Source organism: Carassius carassius, chromosome 43 (genome assembly GCF_963082965.1).
Source record: "Carassius carassius chromosome 43, fCarCar2.1, whole genome shotgun sequence".
NCBI classification, from domain to species: Eukaryota; Metazoa; Chordata; class Actinopteri; order Cypriniformes; family Cyprinidae; genus Carassius; species Carassius carassius.
The window spans coordinates 24,301,162-24,323,560 of NC_081797.1; the positions used below are offsets into that span (position 1 = coordinate 24,301,162).

The 22,399-nt window shown below is 40.5% G+C and overlaps 3 protein-coding genes and 1 pseudogene across 3 annotated transcripts; all 4 read right to left on the reverse strand.

Annotated features, from left to right (window-relative positions):
• Positions 1 to 4,094: 4,094 nt before the first annotated feature.
• On the reverse strand, positions 4,095 to 4,771 carry LOC132124669 (histone H2B). The gene has a single exon (XM_059535788.1). It carries the CDS (start codon positions 4,505 to 4,507, stop codon positions 4,133 to 4,135), a length of 375 nt encoding a protein of 124 aa, XP_059391771.1. The 5' UTR covers positions 4,508 to 4,771; the 3' UTR covers positions 4,095 to 4,132.
• Positions 4,772 to 5,031: 260 nt separating this feature from the next.
• LOC132125354 (uncharacterized) lies at positions 5,032 to 7,867 on the reverse strand (annotated as a pseudogene).
• Positions 7,868 to 8,151: 284 nt separating this feature from the next.
• LOC132124666 (histone H2A-like) lies at positions 8,152 to 8,599 on the reverse strand. The gene has a single exon (XM_059535785.1). It carries the CDS (start codon positions 8,584 to 8,586, stop codon positions 8,200 to 8,202), a length of 387 nt encoding a protein of 128 aa, XP_059391768.1. The 5' UTR covers positions 8,587 to 8,599; the 3' UTR covers positions 8,152 to 8,199.
• A 526-nt stretch (positions 8,600 to 9,125) lies between these two features.
• On the reverse strand, positions 9,126 to 9,826 carry LOC132124656 (histone H1-like). Its single transcript, XM_059535775.1, has one exon. The coding sequence runs from the start codon at positions 9,797 to 9,799 to the stop codon at positions 9,167 to 9,169; it is 633 nt and encodes a 210-aa protein (XP_059391758.1). The 5' UTR covers positions 9,800 to 9,826; the 3' UTR covers positions 9,126 to 9,166.
• Between the last annotated feature and the right edge of the window lie 12,573 nt (positions 9,827 to 22,399).

Consider the following 22,399-nt stretch of genomic DNA (forward strand, 5'->3'; position numbering starts at 1 on the left):
CAATGTACAGGAATCCCTGAGCTAGACGCATCCAAAGCCGTATCTAGAGCCCTAATATTCTTACTGTCCTCAATTAAAGTTTGAGGATTTTAAGACTGTGCACGCTATTGTATTGGTATACTGATTTAGGACTTCTGACCTCTCTCCATCATCTGTAATATTTCATCTTCCAGCGTCCCGTCTGTTTGTTTTGACGCATTATCAGCCCTAATCCGTGAGCCGGACACTGCTACACGACCTTCGGAACGTCAACAAACGAATATATGTACATCCATACAGTACTGTAATAATCCATGTGTTTTTACTGTACTTTCACTGAGATGCATCATGTACTGTACTTTTCTGTCAATAAACAGTTTACCCTATTGTTAGCGGGGCTTCCATGCTTCTAAATAAATAATCAAATATATAAAAGTAACTAACACGCGTATAGCCTCACATGATGCGCGTCCTGTCCTCTCCACGGGGACGGTGGTCATCCATAACTTATAGTATGATTGTTATACATTTGATAATCACCGTGACGCATCTCCTCTTTCCGCGTGTGATCTGTGTTTACAAACAGCCGAGAACACAACATCCCATCGGCCAGCGCTGCCCCGGCGGAGGTGGAAGTGGGCACTCACTGTCTACTCCCTCCCCCCGCTGTTGACGCAGAGGTGTCAAATTCAGCAGCTCTGAGTGGAGCACCCGGCTCAGACTGACAGCTGAAGGGACAAATAGTGCTTCACAAACGAGATCCGATCGATATATATCATAACACAGCCGCTCATGCCCATCATATGAGTTAGAGAGCGCGTCTCTCTCAGGAGCGCTTTTTTTCTGTATGTGCGCACTTGGACAAAACGCTTAATATCTCACCAATGGAAGCACGCAGAAACGTAAAAATGGTCTTGTTTGAAAGAAGAGATTCTAATCTAAAAGATTATATTGAGTATATAGGTATTTGTGGCTGTTTGCGGCTGACTGAAGCAGTGATAAGATGGATAATAATTTGCAATGAGGTGAGAAATGTTACATCGCGATTCTGTTGAAGATCATTCGATCTGTGATTGTCACACAATAAAATGATCTACACCGAGCTTTCTTGTGATATATGACTTGACTGTTTTGTGAAAAATATTTTAAATACACATTCTTATGAAAAATTATTCGCAATCGTTAGACGGAAATTTGTGTGGGGGGGAAATATATTTCTTAGCTTAATTTTACTACTTTATGAATCATAAAACCCCCATTAATGGTATTCTTTGTAAAGAAAACACTCTAAGCTTTCAAATGAACCCATAAATGGGCTGATACCATATAAGGAAGGCTTTGCAAATGAAACACAAACATTTTGTATGCTATTTTTGGACCCGGTACAGGGTCCGCAGAGTTGAAGGGGTAGAGATGACATCACTGAATTCAATGATGAACTGCCTTTAACTATCATTTTGCATTATTGACACACTGTTTTCCTAATGAATGTTGTTCAGTTGCTTTGACACAATGCATTTTGTTTAAAGCGCTATATAAATAAAGGTGACTTGACTTTTGCATCGCTTATAAATATTTCTGCCTTGTTTAGTGATTATAATCCACATCGGAGTTATTTCAAACATTCGCTGATGACTGAAAGTTTTGAGCTCAACTTATTTTAAAAAGTCTTTAATGCTGTTGTTATAGCTGTTAGCTTTCAGAAATGATCCGCGGCTGACGATCTAAAGATGCAGAGAAACTCCACCTTTGTTCATAATCACTCCTCTAGCCCCAGCTGGCCCGCTTTGGCCCAAGGTTTTCGTTGGGCAAAAAAACCCTGGCCATTGGCCCTGAGGAAGCCCTGACGGGACACGATCAAGCCCAGGAAGTGACATTGGAAACGCGACTGGCACGCACTAGCACGCCCCCTTTAAGCTTGACAGTGGAAAAGCGGCTGCTGACTCTCCCAATTCTTTCAAAAACTAAAAATTTCCTTCACTAAGGAAACATAGCTGTGTGTTGCTAGAGATTCACAACATGGCTGTTTGGGACCATTTTCATTGAAAGAGCAAAATACAACATTCATTGTCTCTACAATTTAAGCCACATAAGCCAATTTACCTCTTGTTTAATGAATGGTTGCCCTGACACAAAGAAAAGTTTTATTTCAAAATATAAGGAAAAAGTGCAAATTAATAACTAATAAGCCAATAAGTGTTAATCTGCAGCCATCTACAGGTTATAATGGTGATTTTTTTTTTTTTTTTTTAGGTCCCGCTTTATATTTTTTCCCTAATTCATGTGTACTTACGTAGTAACAAGATATGTATGTAGTATGTAACCACAGTGTAAGTACACATTGGTACATAGTATCTACAGCTCTAATGTTTGTGTAACTACACATATGTAACAGTCCACTGAATGGTATGTGTAAGTGCAAATGTGTAAAAGGACATTGGTAACAACAATATTTAGGTAATGAAAGTTCAAATGTTTAACAAAAGTGTTACACTTTATATTAGATTTATCATGTAATTACTCTGATGTTACACAGCAGCGGCCAGTAACTTAGGCTTTACATAGAAATTGTGGTTTGTGTCCAGAATGTTACACTTTATATTGTAGACTGTTCCTGAGGAGTTACCATGTAAGTACACTGGTATTACAGTGGTGCACCAACTCCAACTCGAGATCCAACGCCTCCCACTTTACATATCCCTAAACCTACCCATCTCTAACCCCTGGATCCCATTTCCACCCCTAAACCTACCCATCTCCACCCACTGGATCCCATTTCCACCCCTTAACCTACCCATCTCCACCTCGTGGATCCTACTTCACCCCTAAACCTACCCATCTCCACCCCCTAGATCCCATTTCCACCCCTAAACCTAGAGTAAGACATGCAAACGTTCGCTAAACTGAACATCCGATCAGATTTCTCAATCACGTCGACAGCCCGACACTAATTTAATGTTTAATCAGGCAAACTGCTGCCTACGAGAGCTGACGAGTGGAACACATCACAACAGTTCAACTAAGGAGGAAGTAACTGTTAAAGCATCGCTCAACTCATTCATGCTCCCAATATAGGATCGTTTTGGCCAAGTAATGGCATGCTGTTCTGGGATGTTATCAAATCTGTCTTTGTGTTTTCAGGAGAATGGCAAACTCAGGCAGTGTCTTCATATGGAAGAATGCCCAAACAACACCAGCCTGTAACATGATCGTCCTGAACAACACCTTTAAACTAAGTGATTATATTCCATCGTTTTAAATGTTTTAATGATCATTTTGGATTTTTCTGTTGATTTTTGTTTGATAATGTTGTTCACAATGTCTTCATTTTTTTTTTAAATTCCATTTTCTGTTCTAAATGTTAGCTCTTTGTATACAATTTATTAATTGTAATTATTTTTATTTTTTTTATAAATTAAAGCAACAACTAAAAAAAAAAAAAAAAGTGTACCTACATTCTTCTTATATTATGTGTGTGATAGAAAAGTGCTAGGCTTTTTTAGTTTTTTGCCGCCTAATGGACAGTCATCCAGCCACATGTGTAAAATTATCTGCATTTAATTTGTTTCTGGTCATTTTGAAGCACTGCTTTACTGTAGTGAGACATGACAATTTAAATGCATTCAGCTTCAAATGTGCAGTAAAGTTGTCTTGTTGCTCACTGGAACGATTACAATTACCTCTCCACCACTGCTTTGAAAGCGTTGCAATGTAATAAGCATTACAAGTTAAACAAGTTCAGGAAATACTTAGCAATTAGACCCATTTACAGCACAGTTAACTGAAGTGGCCCTGGTGATGATGAAGGCAAGAAAGAGTATAGCTTTATTCCACGTGATTTTAGAGACCATGACGCAATAGCGAAATGTATTTGTGAACTGCACACCCTGCAAAATTTCACCAAGAACCGTTCATGTGGTATGGATATATATTTGTTTTCCCCATTTCCAGACATCCGTTAGAAGTATTGTGATAAGATTAAGCTTCAACAAGCAAATAGTCAAATTAGATTTAAATGTAGAACCTACAAATATATTAAGAGAAGTTGGCTTAGAATAAGTTTTTACAGTTGTACTTTAAATGCTACAGAAACTCTTTTTGGTAATATTGGTGGCTCTTAAAAGAGCCGTTGGGGTGAAAGTCCGATTACGCTCTACTTGGAGCTGGTGTACTTGGTGACGGCCTTGGTGCCCTCAGACACGGCGTGTTTGGCCAGCTCTCCGGGCAGCAGCAGACGCACGGCGGTCTGGATCTCTCTCGAGGTGATGGTGGAGCGCTTGTTGTAGTGAGCGAGACGAGACGACTCTCCGGCGATGCGCTCGAAGATGTCGTTGACGAAAGAGTTCATGATCCCCATCGCCTTCGAAGAGATCCCGGTGTCAGGATGAACCTGCTTCAGCACTTTGTACACGTAGATAGCGTAGCTCTCCTTCCTGGACTTTCTGCGCTTCTTGCCACCTTTCGCGGCGGTCTTAGTGACCGCTTTCTTGGAGCCCTTCTTGGGAGCAGACTTCGCTGGTTCAGGCATGATGATGCTGACGAGTCAATGATCGCAACGAGACAGACAGAGACATATAAGGGTTCGCCTATGATTATTTTCCAGGAGATATGGCGCCTTCTGATTGCGTGTTTTCATAGACCGAACCCATAGACTCGTACGTGATTGGACAACTCGAGGTATCACGAGCGGAACGAGCGCCAATCACAGGCGGTGAATTGATAGCCACACCCACCGCCCAGTGTTTGAACGACATCAGCCGTTATGAATGGGTTTCCTGTTTCAATTCCCGCTCTTTTTGTTACTCTTTGTTACTTGTTTTATTCAATAAAATAAACGGGTCTCAAATATCATACAGGGTATTTTTAAATCCCTCATTAAGAGAACCTGGAGAAATGAGAGCGACGACGATTACACGCTTTATTTTTTCAGCTGCTGTTCTGTCAGTTCCACTTCTACTCTAACTTAAATACAGTTGCCGCCTAACTGTAATGAAAGACAACAACAAACAAACAAATAAAAAAACTGTTCAAAGACGCTCAACAAGCAAGTGAAAACTGAATGTTGGACAAAACAAACACGCACTCATTCTGTGCGCCATTGAAGAAAACAATACGAGCTTCAATTTGGAGGATCGGTTCTCGGCTCTGAAACATGGAGAAACGCTCATTTTCTGGGCGCAAACTAATTTCGCTTCAGTAAAGAATTAGTTCGCTCAAGACTTGTTAACATTTCCAACGAAAGCATAAAACGGGAACATTACTTAAACATGAACTCTTTTTATGTGACGGTATGGGTGGCTCTTAAAAGAGCCGTTGGGTTTTCACGACAGCACAGACGGGTTTATCCTCCGAAGCCGTACAGAGTGCGTCCCTGTCGTTTCAGCGCGTACACGACGTCCATGGCGGTGACGGTCTTTCTCTTGGCGTGCTCGGTGTATGTCACGGCATCGCGGATCACGTTCTCCAGGAACACCTTCAGCACACCGCGGGTCTCCTCGTAGATCAGACCGGAGATACGCTTGACTCCGCCGCGGCGAGCGAGACGACGGATGGCGGGTTTGGTGATGCCCTGGATGTTATCCCGCAGCACTTTACGGTGACGCTTAGCGCCTCCTTTCCCGAGCCCTTTACCGCCTTTACCTCTTCCAGACATGCTGAAGATATTTTTAGTTGACAACGAATGAGAATCTACACCGTTAAGTGCTCCAAGGGTGGCCTTTTACATTTGCCTACAGGACCTAACTGAAACCCACCCCGTGTCACATGACGCGCAGCCCACCCTGCTGCTGAGAGGAAAGAATATGGTTCATGTAACCCCCGACCTTGATCTAACAATGTCTGTCCAGTTTCTCGTTCATGTTTCAGAGGGTTAGTTTACGTTAAGGATTTATAAGATCACATCATCTCCAACATTTGAGCTGCAGAGAAACGCGCACCAAAGTAAACGGAGAGCAAACATTATATGAGCGGTTCTCAGTTTCCCTGTAAATAAACACCTTTTGCAACGAAACTACTTCTACTCGCACAGTAAACATAGATACATTCATGACAGACGTGGCTTAAAGCCTAGTCCCAGAATAAAATACATGTGTGAGCCGTCTCAACTGAAAATATCTAGCCGGAAGAAATCTTAAAACATGTCGGTTCCGTTGTTTTTATTTCTCAAGATGAACACACGTAACGTTTTCTTCTAAGGCATTTTAATAAAAGCTGCTTAGATATCTGAATAACTAAAACCTAGTCCTGGCTATTGCTAAGCCCCGTCTGTAAAGCCCGGTCTTTGAATTGTTAGCTTAACATTTATGAAGTTGCACTTGGCTGAACAATACTCACCTGTAGTTATATTAGAAGTAATGTGTTAATATAGGGTTTTACATTTACATTACATTTATTCATTTAGCAGACGCTTTTATCCAAAGCGACTTACAGATGAAGACAGTGGAAGCAATAAAAAAAAAAAAAAAGAGCAATGATATATAAGTGCTATAACAAGTCTCAGTTAGGTTAACACAGTACACGTAGCATGGGGTTTTAAATAATATAATAAATAAAATGAAACCAGAATAAAAAATAAAAACGAATAGAGCAAGCTAGTTTGAGGTCTTTGCACATACACATACAATTGCATAATGAATGAAAAGAAAATAGAATATAAAAAGATTAGAAAGGTAGTTAGATTTTTTGAGAATAGAATTAGATTAGTGAGTGTTAAAGTTAGAGGGTCAAATAAAGATGGTAGAGATGTGTTTTAAGCCGATTCTTGAAGATGGCTAAGGACTCAGCTGCTCAGATTGAGTTGGGGAGTTCATTCCACCAGAAGGGAACATTTAAATTAAAGGTACGTAAAAGTGACTTTGTGCTTCTTTCGGATGGCACAATCAAGCGACGTTCACTTGCAGAACACAAGCTTCTAAAGGCACATAAGTCTGAAGTAACAAATTTAGGTAAATGGGTGCAGAGCCAGTGGTAGTTTTGTAGGCAAACTTCAATAGGTTTTGTTTTATTTACTCAGAAAGGGGAGTCCTTGGGAAACAGAGTTTAAAAAGTTACGTTTTGCCTGTGCGTGTGTAATCACGGGAAACTAAAACTGAATGAACGAATAAAACAAACTCCGACAAATGCCCTCATTAGAATATGGGCAGTGTTGCGATCTTACTCGTTATACTCAGCGTTAAAGCGAAAGTTCTCTCGTTCAGTGTGATTTTGGTGGCTCTGAAAAGAGCCTTTGGGTGGGTTTCAAGACTTGTGAAGTCAGGCGTTTAAGCGCGCTCTCCACGGATGCGGCGGGCCAGCTGGATGTCTTTGGGCATGATGGTGACTCTCTTGGCGTGGATGGCGCACAGGTTGGTGTCCTCGAACAGACCGACCAGATAAGCCTCGCTGGACTCCTGCAGGGCCATGACGGCGGAGCTCTGGAAACGCAGGTCCGTCTTGAAGTCCTGAGCGATCTCTCGCACCAGACGCTGGAAGGGCAGCTTGCGGATCAGCAGCTCGGTGGACTTCTGGTAGCGACGGATCTCTCGCAGAGCCACGGTGCCGGGCCTGTAGCGGTGAGGCTTCTTGACGCCGCCGGTGGCTGGAGCGCTCTTACGGGCGGCTTTGGTGGCGAGCTGCTTCCTCGGGGCTTTGCCTCCGGTGGATTTACGGGCCGTCTGCTTGGTTCTTGCCATCGCTGCGGTGCACTTGTTCAGTTGTTCTGCGAACGTAGAAAATGGTGCTTCAAGTTCCGCGCCTGCTTTTAAAGCATCATACAGACACGCGCTTATGGCGTTACGAAGGGGCAGAGTCTTGTGATTGGCTGATGTGTGACGTCTGCGATGACTGCTAGCCAATGACTGCGCAGCTTCTGTTTTCCAACGGGGCTGTTTGTGTTTCCCGCTCAAAGTGTTTTGCCCGGTGTACCACTTGCCAAATTCCCTTTACCAAGTGTTTATTATGGTTTATTATGGTTAACACACACACGGTTTCTAGAATTCATAGTGACCTTTTTGTTCTTCCATCTTGAAATATTTACTCTTTGGCTTAAATTCTGTTTAAAATAATCGCTAACCATTGACTGGTCTAATCCACCTCAACATTTATGAATTACTTGATTTATTGTTTCTATATTAAAACGTAATATGTGGCTACTGCCGAAACGAACAGAAAATCGCTCCTTGGAAGAGAGAGTGGGTGGCTCTTAAAAGAGCCTTTGGGTTCCAGAAACTGACTCTAATCTACTTATTTGGTTTTGGCGGGTTTCTCGGTCTTCTTGGGCAGCAGCACGGCCTGGATGTTGGGCAGCACGCCGCCCTGAGCGATGGTCACTCCGCCCAGGAGTTTGTTGAGCTCCTCGTCGTTGCGCACCGCCAGCTGCAGGTGACGGGGGATGATACGGGTCTTCTTGTTGTCCCGAGCGGCGTTTCCAGCCAGCTCCAGGATCTCAGCCGTCAGATACTCGAGCACAGCGGCCAGATACACCGGGGCACCGGCACCAACGCGCTCGCCGTAGTTCCCTTTGCGGAGAAGTCTGTGAACACGACCGACGGGGAACTGAAGTCCTGCTCTGGAAGAACGAGTCTTAGCCTTCGCCCTGGCCTTGCCGCCGGTTTTACCTCTGCCACTCATTTTTAGTCGAAAGAACACTCGAGATCACAGAGAAAGTAATGATAAATCCGCGGGCCCTTCTATACTGTTTTTAAACGAACGTGCCAGTCGCCCATTGGTTAAGAGCCTTATAAGATTTTAAACCATTCAGTGAACTTCCCTCCAACACCCACCGCCAGAGCCACGCCTCCACAACCGGCTTCGCTTTTTAGACTGAACAGAACACATGAGAGAAAACATTTAATAAATTGTGATGGGGGATTAAAAAAAAAAAAGTTGAAAATCTAATAAATAGCGCTAATAAAAATGTTAATAAAAGTCAATGCAAAAATAGTAATATTGTTTTTAACCTAATTCAATTTAGATCGATAAACCATTAAGGTAAGGCTGTTCGTATTAATAAACTTGATTGTAAGTAACTTGTGGCTTTTGTAAATTCTGTCAACATGTAACGTTATAACATTGTGAGTCGAGGTAAACTCACATGCAGCCCTACAGTAATTTATTTCCACAATGATCAAACTGCAGGTCTGTCTTTTGCTCTTTCTTCAGGGTAAGTGGGTGGCTCTGAAAAGAGCCGTTGGGGAATAAAACATGATCTTTATTTCTTCTTTGGGGCTGCCTTTTTGGGCTTTGCAGCTTTAGGCTTAGCAGCTTTTGGCTTTGCTGCCTTGGGTTTGGCAGACTTGGCTTTTTTGGGGCTCTTGGCTGCTTTCTTGGGCGCTGCCGGCTTCTTCGCCTTCTTGGGGCTCTTTGTCGCCTTCTTGGCAGCTGCAGCGGCGGGTTTCTTGGCCTTCTTGGGCGATTTCTTAGCGGCGGGCTTCTTTGCCGCTGCGCTCTTGGGCTTCTTGGCAGCAGCGGGTTTCTTGGCCGTGGGCTTCTTGGCTTTAGGGGCCGCTTTCTTCGCCGGTTTCTTCTTGGTCTCAGTTTGCTTCTTGCTTATCTTGAAGGAGCCGGAGGCGCCGGTCCCTTTGACCTGCAGCAGGGCGCCTTTAGTCACCAGGCTCTTGATGGCGAGCTTGACGCGGGAGTTGTTCTTCTCCACGTCGTAGCCGCCGGCGGCGAGAGCTTTCTTCAGGGCGGCGAGCGACACGCCGCTCCTCTCCTTGGACGCGGACACGGCTTTGATGATCAGCTCACCGACGCCTGGACCTGCTTTCTTGGCTTTGGCAGCGGACTTCTTCTTGGGTGCTTTGGCCGGCGGTGCGGCCGGGGCTGGAGCGGTTTCTGCCATTTTCGGAGCGGCTTTACAGTCTTTCAAACGCTGAGTTCAACGATGAATGTCTCTCTAGCAGCGCTGCGCTCTTTTATACAGCACATGAGAACCTTATAGACTCAACCAGCGCCGCTGAGTGCCCCCGCGAGTCCTCTTGCTTGTGTTTTCTTCTCCTAAATTGAAGGGCAAAACTCAGTTTTAACTAACTAACTCACAGTAAAAACCAAACGAACTCCAAGCAGAGGTTCTTCACTTTCTTGGAAGACTAAAACACGCGACGAGGCAATGTTGGTTTTGACCTGGTCATATCAAACTCGAGGCGAGCATCAGCTACGGAACAAAGCCGCGTGTAAATCTAATGCCTTATACGAGTGGAAAAGTTGATCAAAGATTAAAATCGTTCTCTGTGTGTTTCAAAAACAGCTTTTTAAGTGAATATAATGTAATGGCATCAGTGAAGAGTGTGTGCAGTGTTTTATACAGCTGTTGTTTTGGGCAGCTTGAAGCACAAACATCCGGAGGCTTTGACTCTGTGACTCATGTCTGGTCAGCAGACGATCATTAATAACCAGAGGTGCACAGTAATTAAGTACATTTACTTGAGTATTGTACTAAAGTACACTTTTGCAAGTATATTTACCTACGTTTACAAAAAAGAAAAATAAATCTCTAAAATATTATTTTATATATATAATGTTTCATATATATATATATATATATATATATATATATATATACATTTCCAAAATATTTACTAGTAGCTTATCAGTGGTCACTGTCAGTTTATCAATTAAAGGAAAATCAATTAAAGACGTAATCAAAGAGACGATGAACACTATTGACAGTAATTATTATATGATGCAATCAATCTTATTGCAATATTGGTTAGTTCTGTGTGTTGTTTCAGGGTTGGCATCATCTGGGGTCCTCTGAGGGGATAATTAGCGTAGTTGCTGTCCCAACCAAGTTAAACTAATTTGTTTAACCCAAGCTAAAGAATAATAATGCACATTTAGATATACAGATATAAATGCAGTACAATATTATGAGATGCATTATTTGTATATATTTTGCTTGGCCAAAGAGATGTGATTTTAATCTAGGTTTACTGAACCCTGAATGTTTGCAGGAGGCTATTCCAGAGTTTGGGGGCCAAATGTGAAAAAGCATTACCTCCTTTAGTTGATAATTTTTTATTAAGAGGATAAGCTCCTTGAGATGAATCATCTCATTTACAAGGGGGTCCTCAATATTCATAAATATACAAGTGACAGCTTCAACAGTAAATACATCAATACAATACAATCAGTACAAAAACAAGACAACAAAGCCATTCACCCACACACACACACACATACACATACACACAGAACTCTCAGAGGGCTGTCTAACCCCACAACAGTAAGCATCTTTCACATTATTAATGTAACAATAATTATTCAACAATGTAACAATGACATTCCACTGAAATAAAATATACAAACATATGTAAAAGGAAATCAAAAACAAATATTCTGTAAGTGATGTACAAGAGCATTTTTAAACATATGGATTGAAGTTGAAGATAGAATAGAAACAGGCAAATTATTCCAATCAAAGGGTGCTTTATATTTAAATGAATATTTGCCAATTTCTTTATTAATTCTAGGGACAGCAAAAAAATATTTGATCTGCATGGCATAAACTATATGAGGAGCTAAATGGGATTAAATATTGTTTCAAATAAACAGGATAACTGAAGGGAATACATTTGAAAATAAACAATAACCAATGTAAATTGAGTGCATATGGATATTGAATGAAAGATTAGAATCTAGCCAGAGACCAAGATATTTAAATTATTGGCAATGAGTCCATGAATTTAAGATTAAGGTCAGTGGGAACCTGAAATCTACTTGATTTGTAAAATAACAGTAAGATTTAGTCTTATTAAGAGCGAGTTTGTTGGACAGCAACCAACACTGAACTTTATCAAAGTCGTGCTGAGGGAATTATGAATTTCATTAATGTTAGAGTTGGAGCAATAAATAACAGTGTCATCGGCATAGAGTTGAATATTACAGGTAGTGCAAGTAAGAGGAAGGTCATTAATGAAAATGGAGAACAAAATAGGCCCAAGAGAAGAACCTTGTGGTACACCTCTCTCTATAATTCAATATTCAAAAAAATGATTCAAGGCCTTCTTAGGTATGACACATTTAAATTGTGTTCACTTCATTTAAATATAGCAAATTGGGAATAATACATATATATTTATTAAGTCTAACGTAAAATTTATAAATAGTGTTATCTATGAGATTTATTTTAATTTGGTTAACTCAAATTAATTTGGCTTCGGAGCGCGCCATTTGCGCATGTGCAAGACAAGCTCAGAGAAGAACATGCTCAGAGAGCGTGTGTGTCCACCATTTTCTCTTCTGCCGCCGCAAGGACTGCTATGTCGTATTCGTTATTGGTAAGTATTATCTTGTTTGAGTATTTGTAATAAAGAATTTACCTAACTGTAAGAGAATGTTTAACTTATATCATAATTTTTAGTGCAATATGCAACAGAAGTGAAAGTTGTGCGAGGTGAATTGTTCCAAGTGTCACTTCGATAGCTTAACTTACTCACACAACTTGCAAATTCTGTCTTAGACCAGTCTTACGATTCAGAATGTGCCTGTAACTGTGCAAAATTGGTTCTTAACTAATTGGCTTGATATCTGGATTGATATATCCGTCATACAATGAATTGGAGGCTTGCGATCGCCGCGATTGTTTCGGCGCCGAGTCTATTTTTTGCTGCGTCACTAATGCTGAATTGGCCACAGTGCATTGTTCTTGATCAAATTTGACCTGCCTAGCATGCTAAGACATTTCACCATAAAATCCATGCCCATGGTAAATCAGAGCAAGTAGACAGGGGTTAGCCTACATCAGAACTAGGAGTGGAACGGTACATGTATTCGTATTGAACCGAAACGATACGGGTGTAACTGTTCAGTGCATGAATATACACGGAGAATACACGGTATAAAAATTAATAAAACCCGTGTGCAAATTAATTAATGTAATGCAGAAATACTGTTCTTAGGGACACCTAATCTGTAACCCCACCTTAGTTCTGAAGCTATGAATATAATGAATCTGCGATGTCAAGATTGCAATGCTGGAATATGGTGTGTGTGTGTGTGTGTGTGTGTGTGTGAGAGAGAGAGTTATTGTACAGCTTTCTGCATTTGGCTTATTTCAGTCTTGATTTTCCCCCTGCTTAACACTAACATAAACATCAAGAGAGAGTGCATCCTGAAAGGCCTGATGATCTACCTGACTGAAGATGCAGACTCTTTCTTCAAGGAGTATGTGGTAAGGGATTTTTTTTTTTATATAACAATTCTGTTAATACTTTTATGTTTTATAATATATGATTGATTATTACTAAATGCTCAATTTTCATTTTCATTTCATAATAAAACAATATGTATTAGTGGAATAATAAGATTTTGTTTTATTATGTTCACTGCTGTGTGTGTGCACTTTGGATGCACTGTAATGAATTGCTGTAAAAATTACAGCATTATTTTACAGCCGCGGGCTGTTTTTTAACAATACAGCATATTGCTGTAAACTGCAATGCATTCTGGGGTCACGTGTAGGTCTGACTCAAATTTACAGAATTTTGCTGTAAATTTCAAATCTTCAGAGCCGCATCGTAGGTCTTCAACGGTCGAGGAGATTAACGTTAAAGGCAAGAGGAGTGATTCAAAACTGTGGTAAGTGACTTGACTTCAGTTTTTTATTTTTCTTGTTTGGTAACTTGTAGTATATGAAGGTATCTACATTCGCGGTTTATACTGGTAACCATAGGCGCCGATTTATGTTTTTCTCCATGGGTGCTCAAGGGCGCACGCCATTTAAAATATAAAAAAAATAAACTAGGCTATTCAAAAAATATTGCATTTCAGAACCTTAGGCTAATGGACAGCGATACAAACAAACACAACAGCGTCACTTCTCAAAAATACAAACAGGATTGGAGATGAAAAGTTTAACTGACACGTAACCGCTAATGCGTTCAGCTTCTTGGGAAATTAATGTTTTGTAAATATTGATTAAAAAACTATTGCGAAAGGACAGCGTTTCCATTAACCGATTGTTGCGACTAAAATAATGAGTTTCTGGGAATGTCTACCTCATTTATGTTTCGAGGTTTCTTTTGATAGTGGCCTGGCTTTTCTTTGAGGTTTCGAATCCATTATTCATATAGGCTAAAAAATATTTTTTTATTTTATGTATTTAACAAAGAACTCGTACTCTGTCCAAAAGTAGGCTACTTTTGTGTCCATTAGTTTTTCCTCTTTTAAACCGTATATAGGCCTATACTAGAGCAGAAAAATGTTCCCATTTAAACCCTGTTACGAACTTTAAGGAGTCTAGGGAATGTACCGTAACATTTACATTTTAACGTACTGCTGGGTATGAAATGAGGTGGAAGAACATGACAGACAAAACTTTGAAAGAGAAAAAATACTGGACGTTTATTCACAAAAAGCCAAAGCCACTAGATCCAGTAAAATAACAATAATAATGTGCGCTATGTACAAGGTGAAAATGTAAACAAACAAACAATAAAATGGGAAAAGAACGAAAGCGGCGCCAAAGGAAAGAACAAAATATAAGAAAACAATCCTTAATCTAAACCTAATCTAACCAAAGCAAAATGTAGAAAATAAACCGAAATCTTCAGTGCATCCGGCACCTTAACTAAACTGTCAAAAAAAAACAGAAATACAATGTGTGGCGCTCACTTCTTACCTAGTGTGTCTATACAATATGTACAGTGTATATCGCGATATACTGACCTGCGTTCTCTTCCCTCTGTACTACCAGCTGTTACTCAAGAAGCCCTTTCACACATACAGACTTTTGCGGAAAATTACCGGTAAATTGCCGTAAAGAGATCATGTGTGAACAGGATCTTTTAAAAAATACCGGTAAATTCGTTCAGGTATGAGGTACTGGTATGAGAAGTTGTAACATTACCAGTAAATTGCCGGAATTCTGCTCTGTGTGAACACAGAAGGAAAATTACCGGTATGAGTACGTACGAGTTCAGAACGCGGTGACGTAAGACGTCTACTCCGGGCCAATCATAACAATGTGACGCATTCGCTCACTGTTTAAGAAAATTAAATAAATGTCATCCAACTGAAGCGACAGTGAAATTAAAGCGCTTCTCCTTATCCGGGCGGATGAAGAAATATGTCATCATTTGAGAGAAACTGTTAGTGATGCAGTGACGGATGATAAAATAACTGTTAACTGTCTCCGAGAGGAATGCATTCACAGCACAAAGTCAGGTCATCAATAAACTGAAAACATTGCGTCTTAATATCTAAAAAGTAAACGACCATCACAAACGAAGTAGTAGTGGAAGTATTTCTTGTCCCTATTATGAATTTTGTCAATCTATTTGGGGATCCTGCTACTCCACAAATCCTGTAGCTAGCTCTAAACCAGTGGATCTCAACCCGCGGCCCGTCATGAAATCACACGCGACCCATCATGCCGAACACAATAATAATAAAAAAAAACTTAAGTTTTACAACTTATTTTAGTTTGTATCTAGGGAAAAACACATAGGGTACAAACGAGAAGTCGGAGCAGTGAAGAAGAGAAGAGTGCTGGACATTCGGCATCAACTTTCAGTTTGCCCCGCAACTCACTTGAGGATGTTCAGCCCGTCTTTTTTAGCTATTCTCCCAAAACAGCTTATACTGTTTCAGCTATTAAAATAGTTCAGTTTTGTATGTTTGGATCAGTTTTTGTTCGTTAAACAGGCCTATAAGTTTTGTTTTTAAAGTAACAAGCGGCCAGCACAGAGAGGGAGAGTTGATCATAGCCTGTTTGATCAGTTTAGCCTTCTCAAATCATCACGAATTGTCTAAAATCAGAATCAGAATCAGAATGAGCTTTATTGCCAGGTATGTTCACACATACGAGGAATTTGTTTTCGTGACAGAGCTCCGCATTGCAACATAACAGCGACAGAACAAAAAACACAATAAGGAATAAAAAATACAAAAAAATACAAATAGGTGGGTAAGGATTGACAATATACAAATTGACAATGTATGGCAGGTATATTAAAAAGAGCATTTATGTATGTACATGTATATTATGTGGAAAAATTGTAACTGTACGCTAAGTATGTGTGTTTGGATAAATAAGTGTATGTGTATATAAATATAAATATAAGTAGTATAGTGTGTTCCATGTATGTACATGTATATTATGTGCAAAAGATTTACGTGTACGCTAAGTATGTGTGTTGGATAAAAAGTGTAGTGTATATAAATATAAATAGTGTAGTGTGTCCCACAGTTATTATCAGCTGTTCATAAGATGGATTGCCTGAGGGAAGAAACTGTTCCTGTGTCTGGTCGTTCTGGTGCTCAGTGCTCTGTAGCGTCGACCAGATGGCAACAGTTCAAAGAGGGAGTGTGCTGGATGTGAGGGGTCCAGAGTGATTTTAACAGCCCTTTTGCTCACTCTGGATAAGTACAGTTCTTGAATAGATGGGAGGGTTGTACCGATAATTCGCTCAGCAGTCCGGACTACCCTCTGTAGTCTTCTGAGGTCCGATTTAGAAGCTGAGCTGAACCAGACAGTTACTGAAGTGCAGAGGATGGATTCGATGATGGTGGAGTAGAACTGTTTCAGCAGATCCTGTGGCAGGTTAAACTTCCTCAGCTGGCGAAGGAAGTACAACCTCTGCTGGGCCTTTTTCACAATGGAGTCAATGTGAATGTCCCACTTCAGGTCCTGAGAGATAGTGGTGCCCAGGAACCTGAATGACTCCACTGCAGTCACAGTGCTGTTCATGATGGTGAGTGGGGGGAGTGCAGGGGGGTTTCTCCTGAAGTCCATGATCATCTCCACTGTTTTGAGCGTGTTAAGCTCCAGGTTGTTGAGACTGCACCAGACAGCCAGCTCTTTAACCTCCTGTCTGTAAGCAGACTCGTCACCGTCCTGAATGAGGCCGATGAGTGTGGTGTCATCTGCAAACTTCAGGAGCTTGACAGAGGGGTCCTTACATGTGCAGTCATTAGTGTACAGGGAGAAGAGCAGTGGGGAGAGAACACAGCCCTGGGGAGCTCCGGTGCTGATTGTACGGGTGCTGGATGTGTATTTTCCCAGCCTCACTAGCTGCTGCCTGTCTGTCAGGAAGCTGTTGATCCACTGACAGACGGAGGTGGGCACGGAGAGCTGAGTTAGTTTGGGCAGGAGGAGGTTTGGGATGATCGTGTTGAAGGCAGAGCTGAATTCCACAAACAGGATCCTCACATAGGTCCCCGGTCTGTCTAGGTGTTGCAGAACATAATGCAGTCCGATGTTTACTGCATCGTCCACAGACCTGTTTGCTCAGTAGGCAAACTGAAGAGGATCCAGCAAGGGTCCAGTGATGTCCTTCAGGTGGGCCAGCACCAGTTTTTCAAATGACTTCATGACTACAGACGTTAGAGCCACAGGCCTGTAGTCATTTAGTCCTGTAATTTTGGGTTTCTTTGGGATGGGGATGATGGTGGAGCGTTTGAAGCATGAAGGGACTTCGCACAGCTCCAGCGATCTGTTGAAGATCTTTGTGAAGATGGGGGCCAGCTGGTCAGCACAGGATTTCAGACAGGCTGGTGTAACACAATCTGGGCCTGGTGCTTTTTTCCTTTTCTGCTTCCTGAAGACCTGGCGCACCGCATCCTCGCTGATCTGTATTGCAGGTGTGGGGGAGAGGGGGGATGCAGGAGGTGTGAATGGTGAGAGCGCTTGATTGGAGAGGTGTTCAGGGTGGGTTGCAGGAGTTGTGAGTGGTGTGAACAGTTGTTTGGAGAGGCATTCAGGGTTGGTTGCAGGAGTTGTGAATGGTGAGAGCGGTTGATTGGAGAGGTGATCAGGATGGGTTGCAGGAGCTGTTAATGGTGTGAACGGTTGTGTGGAGAGGCATTCAGGGTTGGTTGCAGGAGCTGTGAATGGTGAGAACGGTTGTGTGGAGAGGCATTCAGGGTTGGTTGCAGGAGTTGTTATTGGTGTGAACGGTTGTGTGGAGAGGTGTTCAGGGCAGGTGATGGGTGTTCTTTCAAACCTGCAGTAAAACTCGTTCAGATCGTCTGCCAGTCGTTGATTTTCCACAGTGCTGGGGGTGGTGTCTTGTAATTGGTGATCTTCTTTAGGCTTTTCCACACTGATGCGGAGTCGTTCGAAGTGAACTGAGTCCTTATTTTTTCAGAATAATTCCTCTTTGCCACTTTGATCTCCTTTTCCAGTGTGTATTTAGCCTGTTTATACAAGACATTGTCCCCCTTCACGTAAGCATCTTCTTTGGCCTGACGGAGCTGTCTGAGTTTTGCAGTGAACCACGGTTTGTCATTGTTGTAATTTAGTTGAGTCTTGGTAGGAATACACATATCCTCACAGAAACTGATATATGATGTTACGGTCTCTGTGAGTTCGTCCAGATCGGTGGCAGCAGCTTCAAAAACACTCCAATCAGTGAGGTCAAAACAAGATTGTAAATCCTGCTCTGCTTCATTAGTCCATCTTTTTACAGTCCTTAATACAGGTTTAGCTGATTTTAGTTTCTGCCTGTAGGTCGGTATAAGATGAACCAGAAGGTGATCAGAATGTCCCAAAGCTGCTCGTGGAACAGAGTGAAATGCATCCTTTATTGTTGTGTAACAGTGATCCAATATATTACTGTCTCTTGTGGGACAAGTAACATGCTGTCTGTATTTTGGCAGTTCACGGGAGAGATTGGCTTTATTAAAGTCCCCAAGAATGATTAAAACAGAGTCTGGGTGTTGTTGTTCTGTCTCTGTGATCTGCTCAGCGAGTTTCTGTAAAGCTGAGCTCACGTGCGCTTGAGGAGGGATGTAAACACTAACCAGAAAGAACGAATGAAACTCCGAATGAAATAAAATCTAAAGATATAAAACAGTTCAAGCATGTAACGATGTTTTAACGTTAAACCCATATAAATGTACACTATATCGAATATTTTGTGCGGAAAGTGCAAGATAAAGCACGCCTTTTTGGGACATATAGGTGCCAGCGAGATAATAATATAAAATAAAGAAATATAAAATAAAGAAAATAAACATGCTTTCTGCCGTCTTGAACAGGAGCGCTTACAAAAATAAACCGAAACTCAGCGAATACATGCCTCACAGACATGATACATATATCTGTAGAAAGCTTTAAATTACTACTTAACGAAATAATAAAAACAAACAAACAAACAAACAAAAAAACTATTTTATTACAATCATAATCCGTATAGAAGGCGCGTCTAATAAGGAGATGACAAGTCAGGCAACTTCATCCTTGGGACACAGACTCAGAAAACACTAGTTTATTAGTAAATAATTCAAATATATATATATATATATTTTTTTTTTTTTTCTATTTCCATCTGTCACATTCATGGTAATTACTTTTTTCCGGTACTTTGCAACATATTTTTAACTCAATTTAAATGCAGAACTGTTTATCTGCGCTGGTAGACTATTTGATATTAATTTGGATCAGCATATAGGCTAGTTTACATTTGTGAACGCACCTTTTCTGCAATGTCGCGTGTCTTACAGACTGCAATTTACAATCGCAACTTCGTTGGGCTATTAATCCTTTCAAGACGAATTTCACTAAATTGGTCAGCTCCCTACAGCATCAGGTGTTTTATTAATGGTGAGTATAATTATTCAAACCAGTCGTCTATTACGATGTCTCTGTAACAAAAGTAGTTGCATGAATACTAAAGTTTGAAACAAAAATTGAAACCATCAACAGAAATACTGACCATGTATTACCCTCCATGTTTAAAAATACGAGTGCAGCTGTTTAGAGGTTTATGACGTCACAGAATTTACCGGTATTTTGGAATGGATGTGTGAATGGTGCTTTTCCGGAAAAAAGACGGAATATTGTTGACTGTGTGAACAGCGCATTTTTGAATTTACTGGTAAAGTCGTTCTGGTAATTTTACGGCAATTTACTGGTATTACTGTGTGAAAGAGGCTAAGGTCTCATAGCGAACGAATAACATAGACAACACATCAAGATCAAAGCACATAGCTTATTATCTGAGAGGGCACTTGTGGTGGATGTCGATATATCAATATTAATAGGTTTGGCTTTTTTTATAACAGATCTGTCCATTTTAGTCTGATTAATGATTAGTGATTACGGAAAGCAGTAAATGATTACATACTCGCATGGCACTGTATAGTGGGGGATGGGACGTTTTCAGAAACGCTGTGATTGGTGGATAGGATATGGAACATGCATGCGACTGGTTATGTCACTGTCACTGACAACAACATAACCAATCACAGTGTGGCAGACGCTTCATAGCGCCAACTGCAATGTTTAATTTTAAATAAATGTAGCCTACTGGCAGTCTGGCACTGGCACACGTGGGTGCTCATTTTCTGTGGGTGCTCGGTATTTTCCGTGGGTGCTCGAGCCCCGGAGCACCCACGGTATCGGCGCCTATGCTGGTAACCCCAGATTCAAGCATCATCCGTCCGCGGGGCAAGAGGCAGACTTGCGCAGGGTTTCAGTAGCGCGGTCGCGGTAGGATTTCACACATCCCCCGGCGCTATAGCAGAAAATCTCTGGGTTCCTTCGTTATTAATGACATGTTTCAGTGCTAATAGTTTATATTCACGTAACTTTGTGTTTATCAGCACACTTCGTCGTGATTATTTTATGATGTAAAACAACTTTGCACTGTTTGAAGTTTTATTGCGCCTTTGACTTGAATCTTCTCATCAGTTGTAGTGATGGAAAGTTCGGATCATTTTACCGACTCGGACTTTTGAGTCTCGTTCAGCAAAATGAACGAATCTTTTTTCCGAGTCATTTCGTTCCTTTTAGCAAAATGTAATTAAATGTTACGTGTTACTTCCCCAACACATCCAGTACTTACGCAAACGTTCACACTACAAACGATACAAAACTAAAATGCTATAATAAACAGAAAAGATGAATTAATTCTTTACCTGGGTCTTCAGTCTGTGATTAGCTCACCTCACCTCTTGTTTGACAAGTCTTCGGGATTAAAGTCGTTCCTTAATCACGTGACAGACCCATACACTATTTCTGACATTTGTCACTGTTTTTGTTTCCGTTTCTTGAGGATCTGTGGTGTGTTATCATTTTTTTAAGAAATAAAACCCTGTTATAAATAAAGTATTGATTAATTTGTTTTTTTGACTGTCTAGTAAATAAACACTAGGCTATATAATAATATAATAATCCTAGCCTACAATACAAAGTATTTATAGCCTAGTTTGTTAATTTTTACTCCAATTTTGAGTTTGCTGGTATAATAATTGCTTTTCCTAGGCAGACTTGACCTATTGGTCTAATATATGTATAAGATGATTGCTCAAAAAGGACATTATGACATAAATTAAAAGCAAATAACATTTTGAATCCTAAACACTACAGTTCTATAGTCTAATCTGAAGGGTGAACTCAAAAGAGCTAAATCATACAACAAGGTCATTTTTGAAGATTTGAATCCACTGTAAAAAAAAACAAAAAAAAAACAGACAGACAGAAAAAAATATCTCTTCTTTATCAAAGTGATTTTGCCATCATATAAAGCATAACCAACTCTTTATTTCCACATTCATTGTTATGGAAAAGTACCATCATGACAGAAATTAAAAGCAACAATTTGAAACCAGAAATGCATCACATAACTGTAAGAGTAAATAATAATTATTATAAAAAAAAGGTTGTAAATTAACTAATCACTCTAGCCATTGTTGTCACGGGACAAAAGAACGAACAACCCGAAGGTTTAATGTTTCACATTAGGAGGCATTTTGCTGCATAATCGATCCACCACTGACCATATGCAACTATGGAAGCTCAACTTCCATAAATGAACTGAAAAAGCTCGCTCTGCGCCAGTGGATACACACAGTTATGTGCACGTCACTGACTGTCCGGGCATGCACTTCCACGTTTCAGAGATCCGCCTTTTACTTTCTGTCAACATTACATTATCAATTAATATTTAGAAAATAGATTTTTGACATTTGTGAATCAATTCAGAATCGTCTGCTTATGCATTGCGATACATTTAAGAATCACATTTTTATCCCACCCCTACTAAATATATTATATAATGTAAATGTAAAAATCTGAAATACAAAAAAAAAAAAAATGGTATAGGTAAAATTTACTATTGTGATATTGATTGTTTTAGGAGACACTTTGACAAGTGGGCACTGGATGCTGAGTATTGAAGGCGAGGTTGTGTGTGAGGGCCCAGTTTCCTGTCCGGCCTTGCCACTCTGTTAGCTGCTTATTACTTGTTTAATCTTGAGTACCAGGAGGAAGCAGTGTGTACCTTGGAGTTCATTCAAAGGTAATGGTTGAGTTCTAACAACTTCAGAACCAGCATTTTATAGATAAGTTATATCAGAACATTCCTTTTAATAATGTTATGTTATATATATTTCTGTTGAGGCCTTTAAAATAATGTTTCGAGAAGAGAATATATTTGTCTCCCAGTTTAACACCATCAAGCTATTGAGTTAAATGTTTTTTTTTAATTTTTTATTA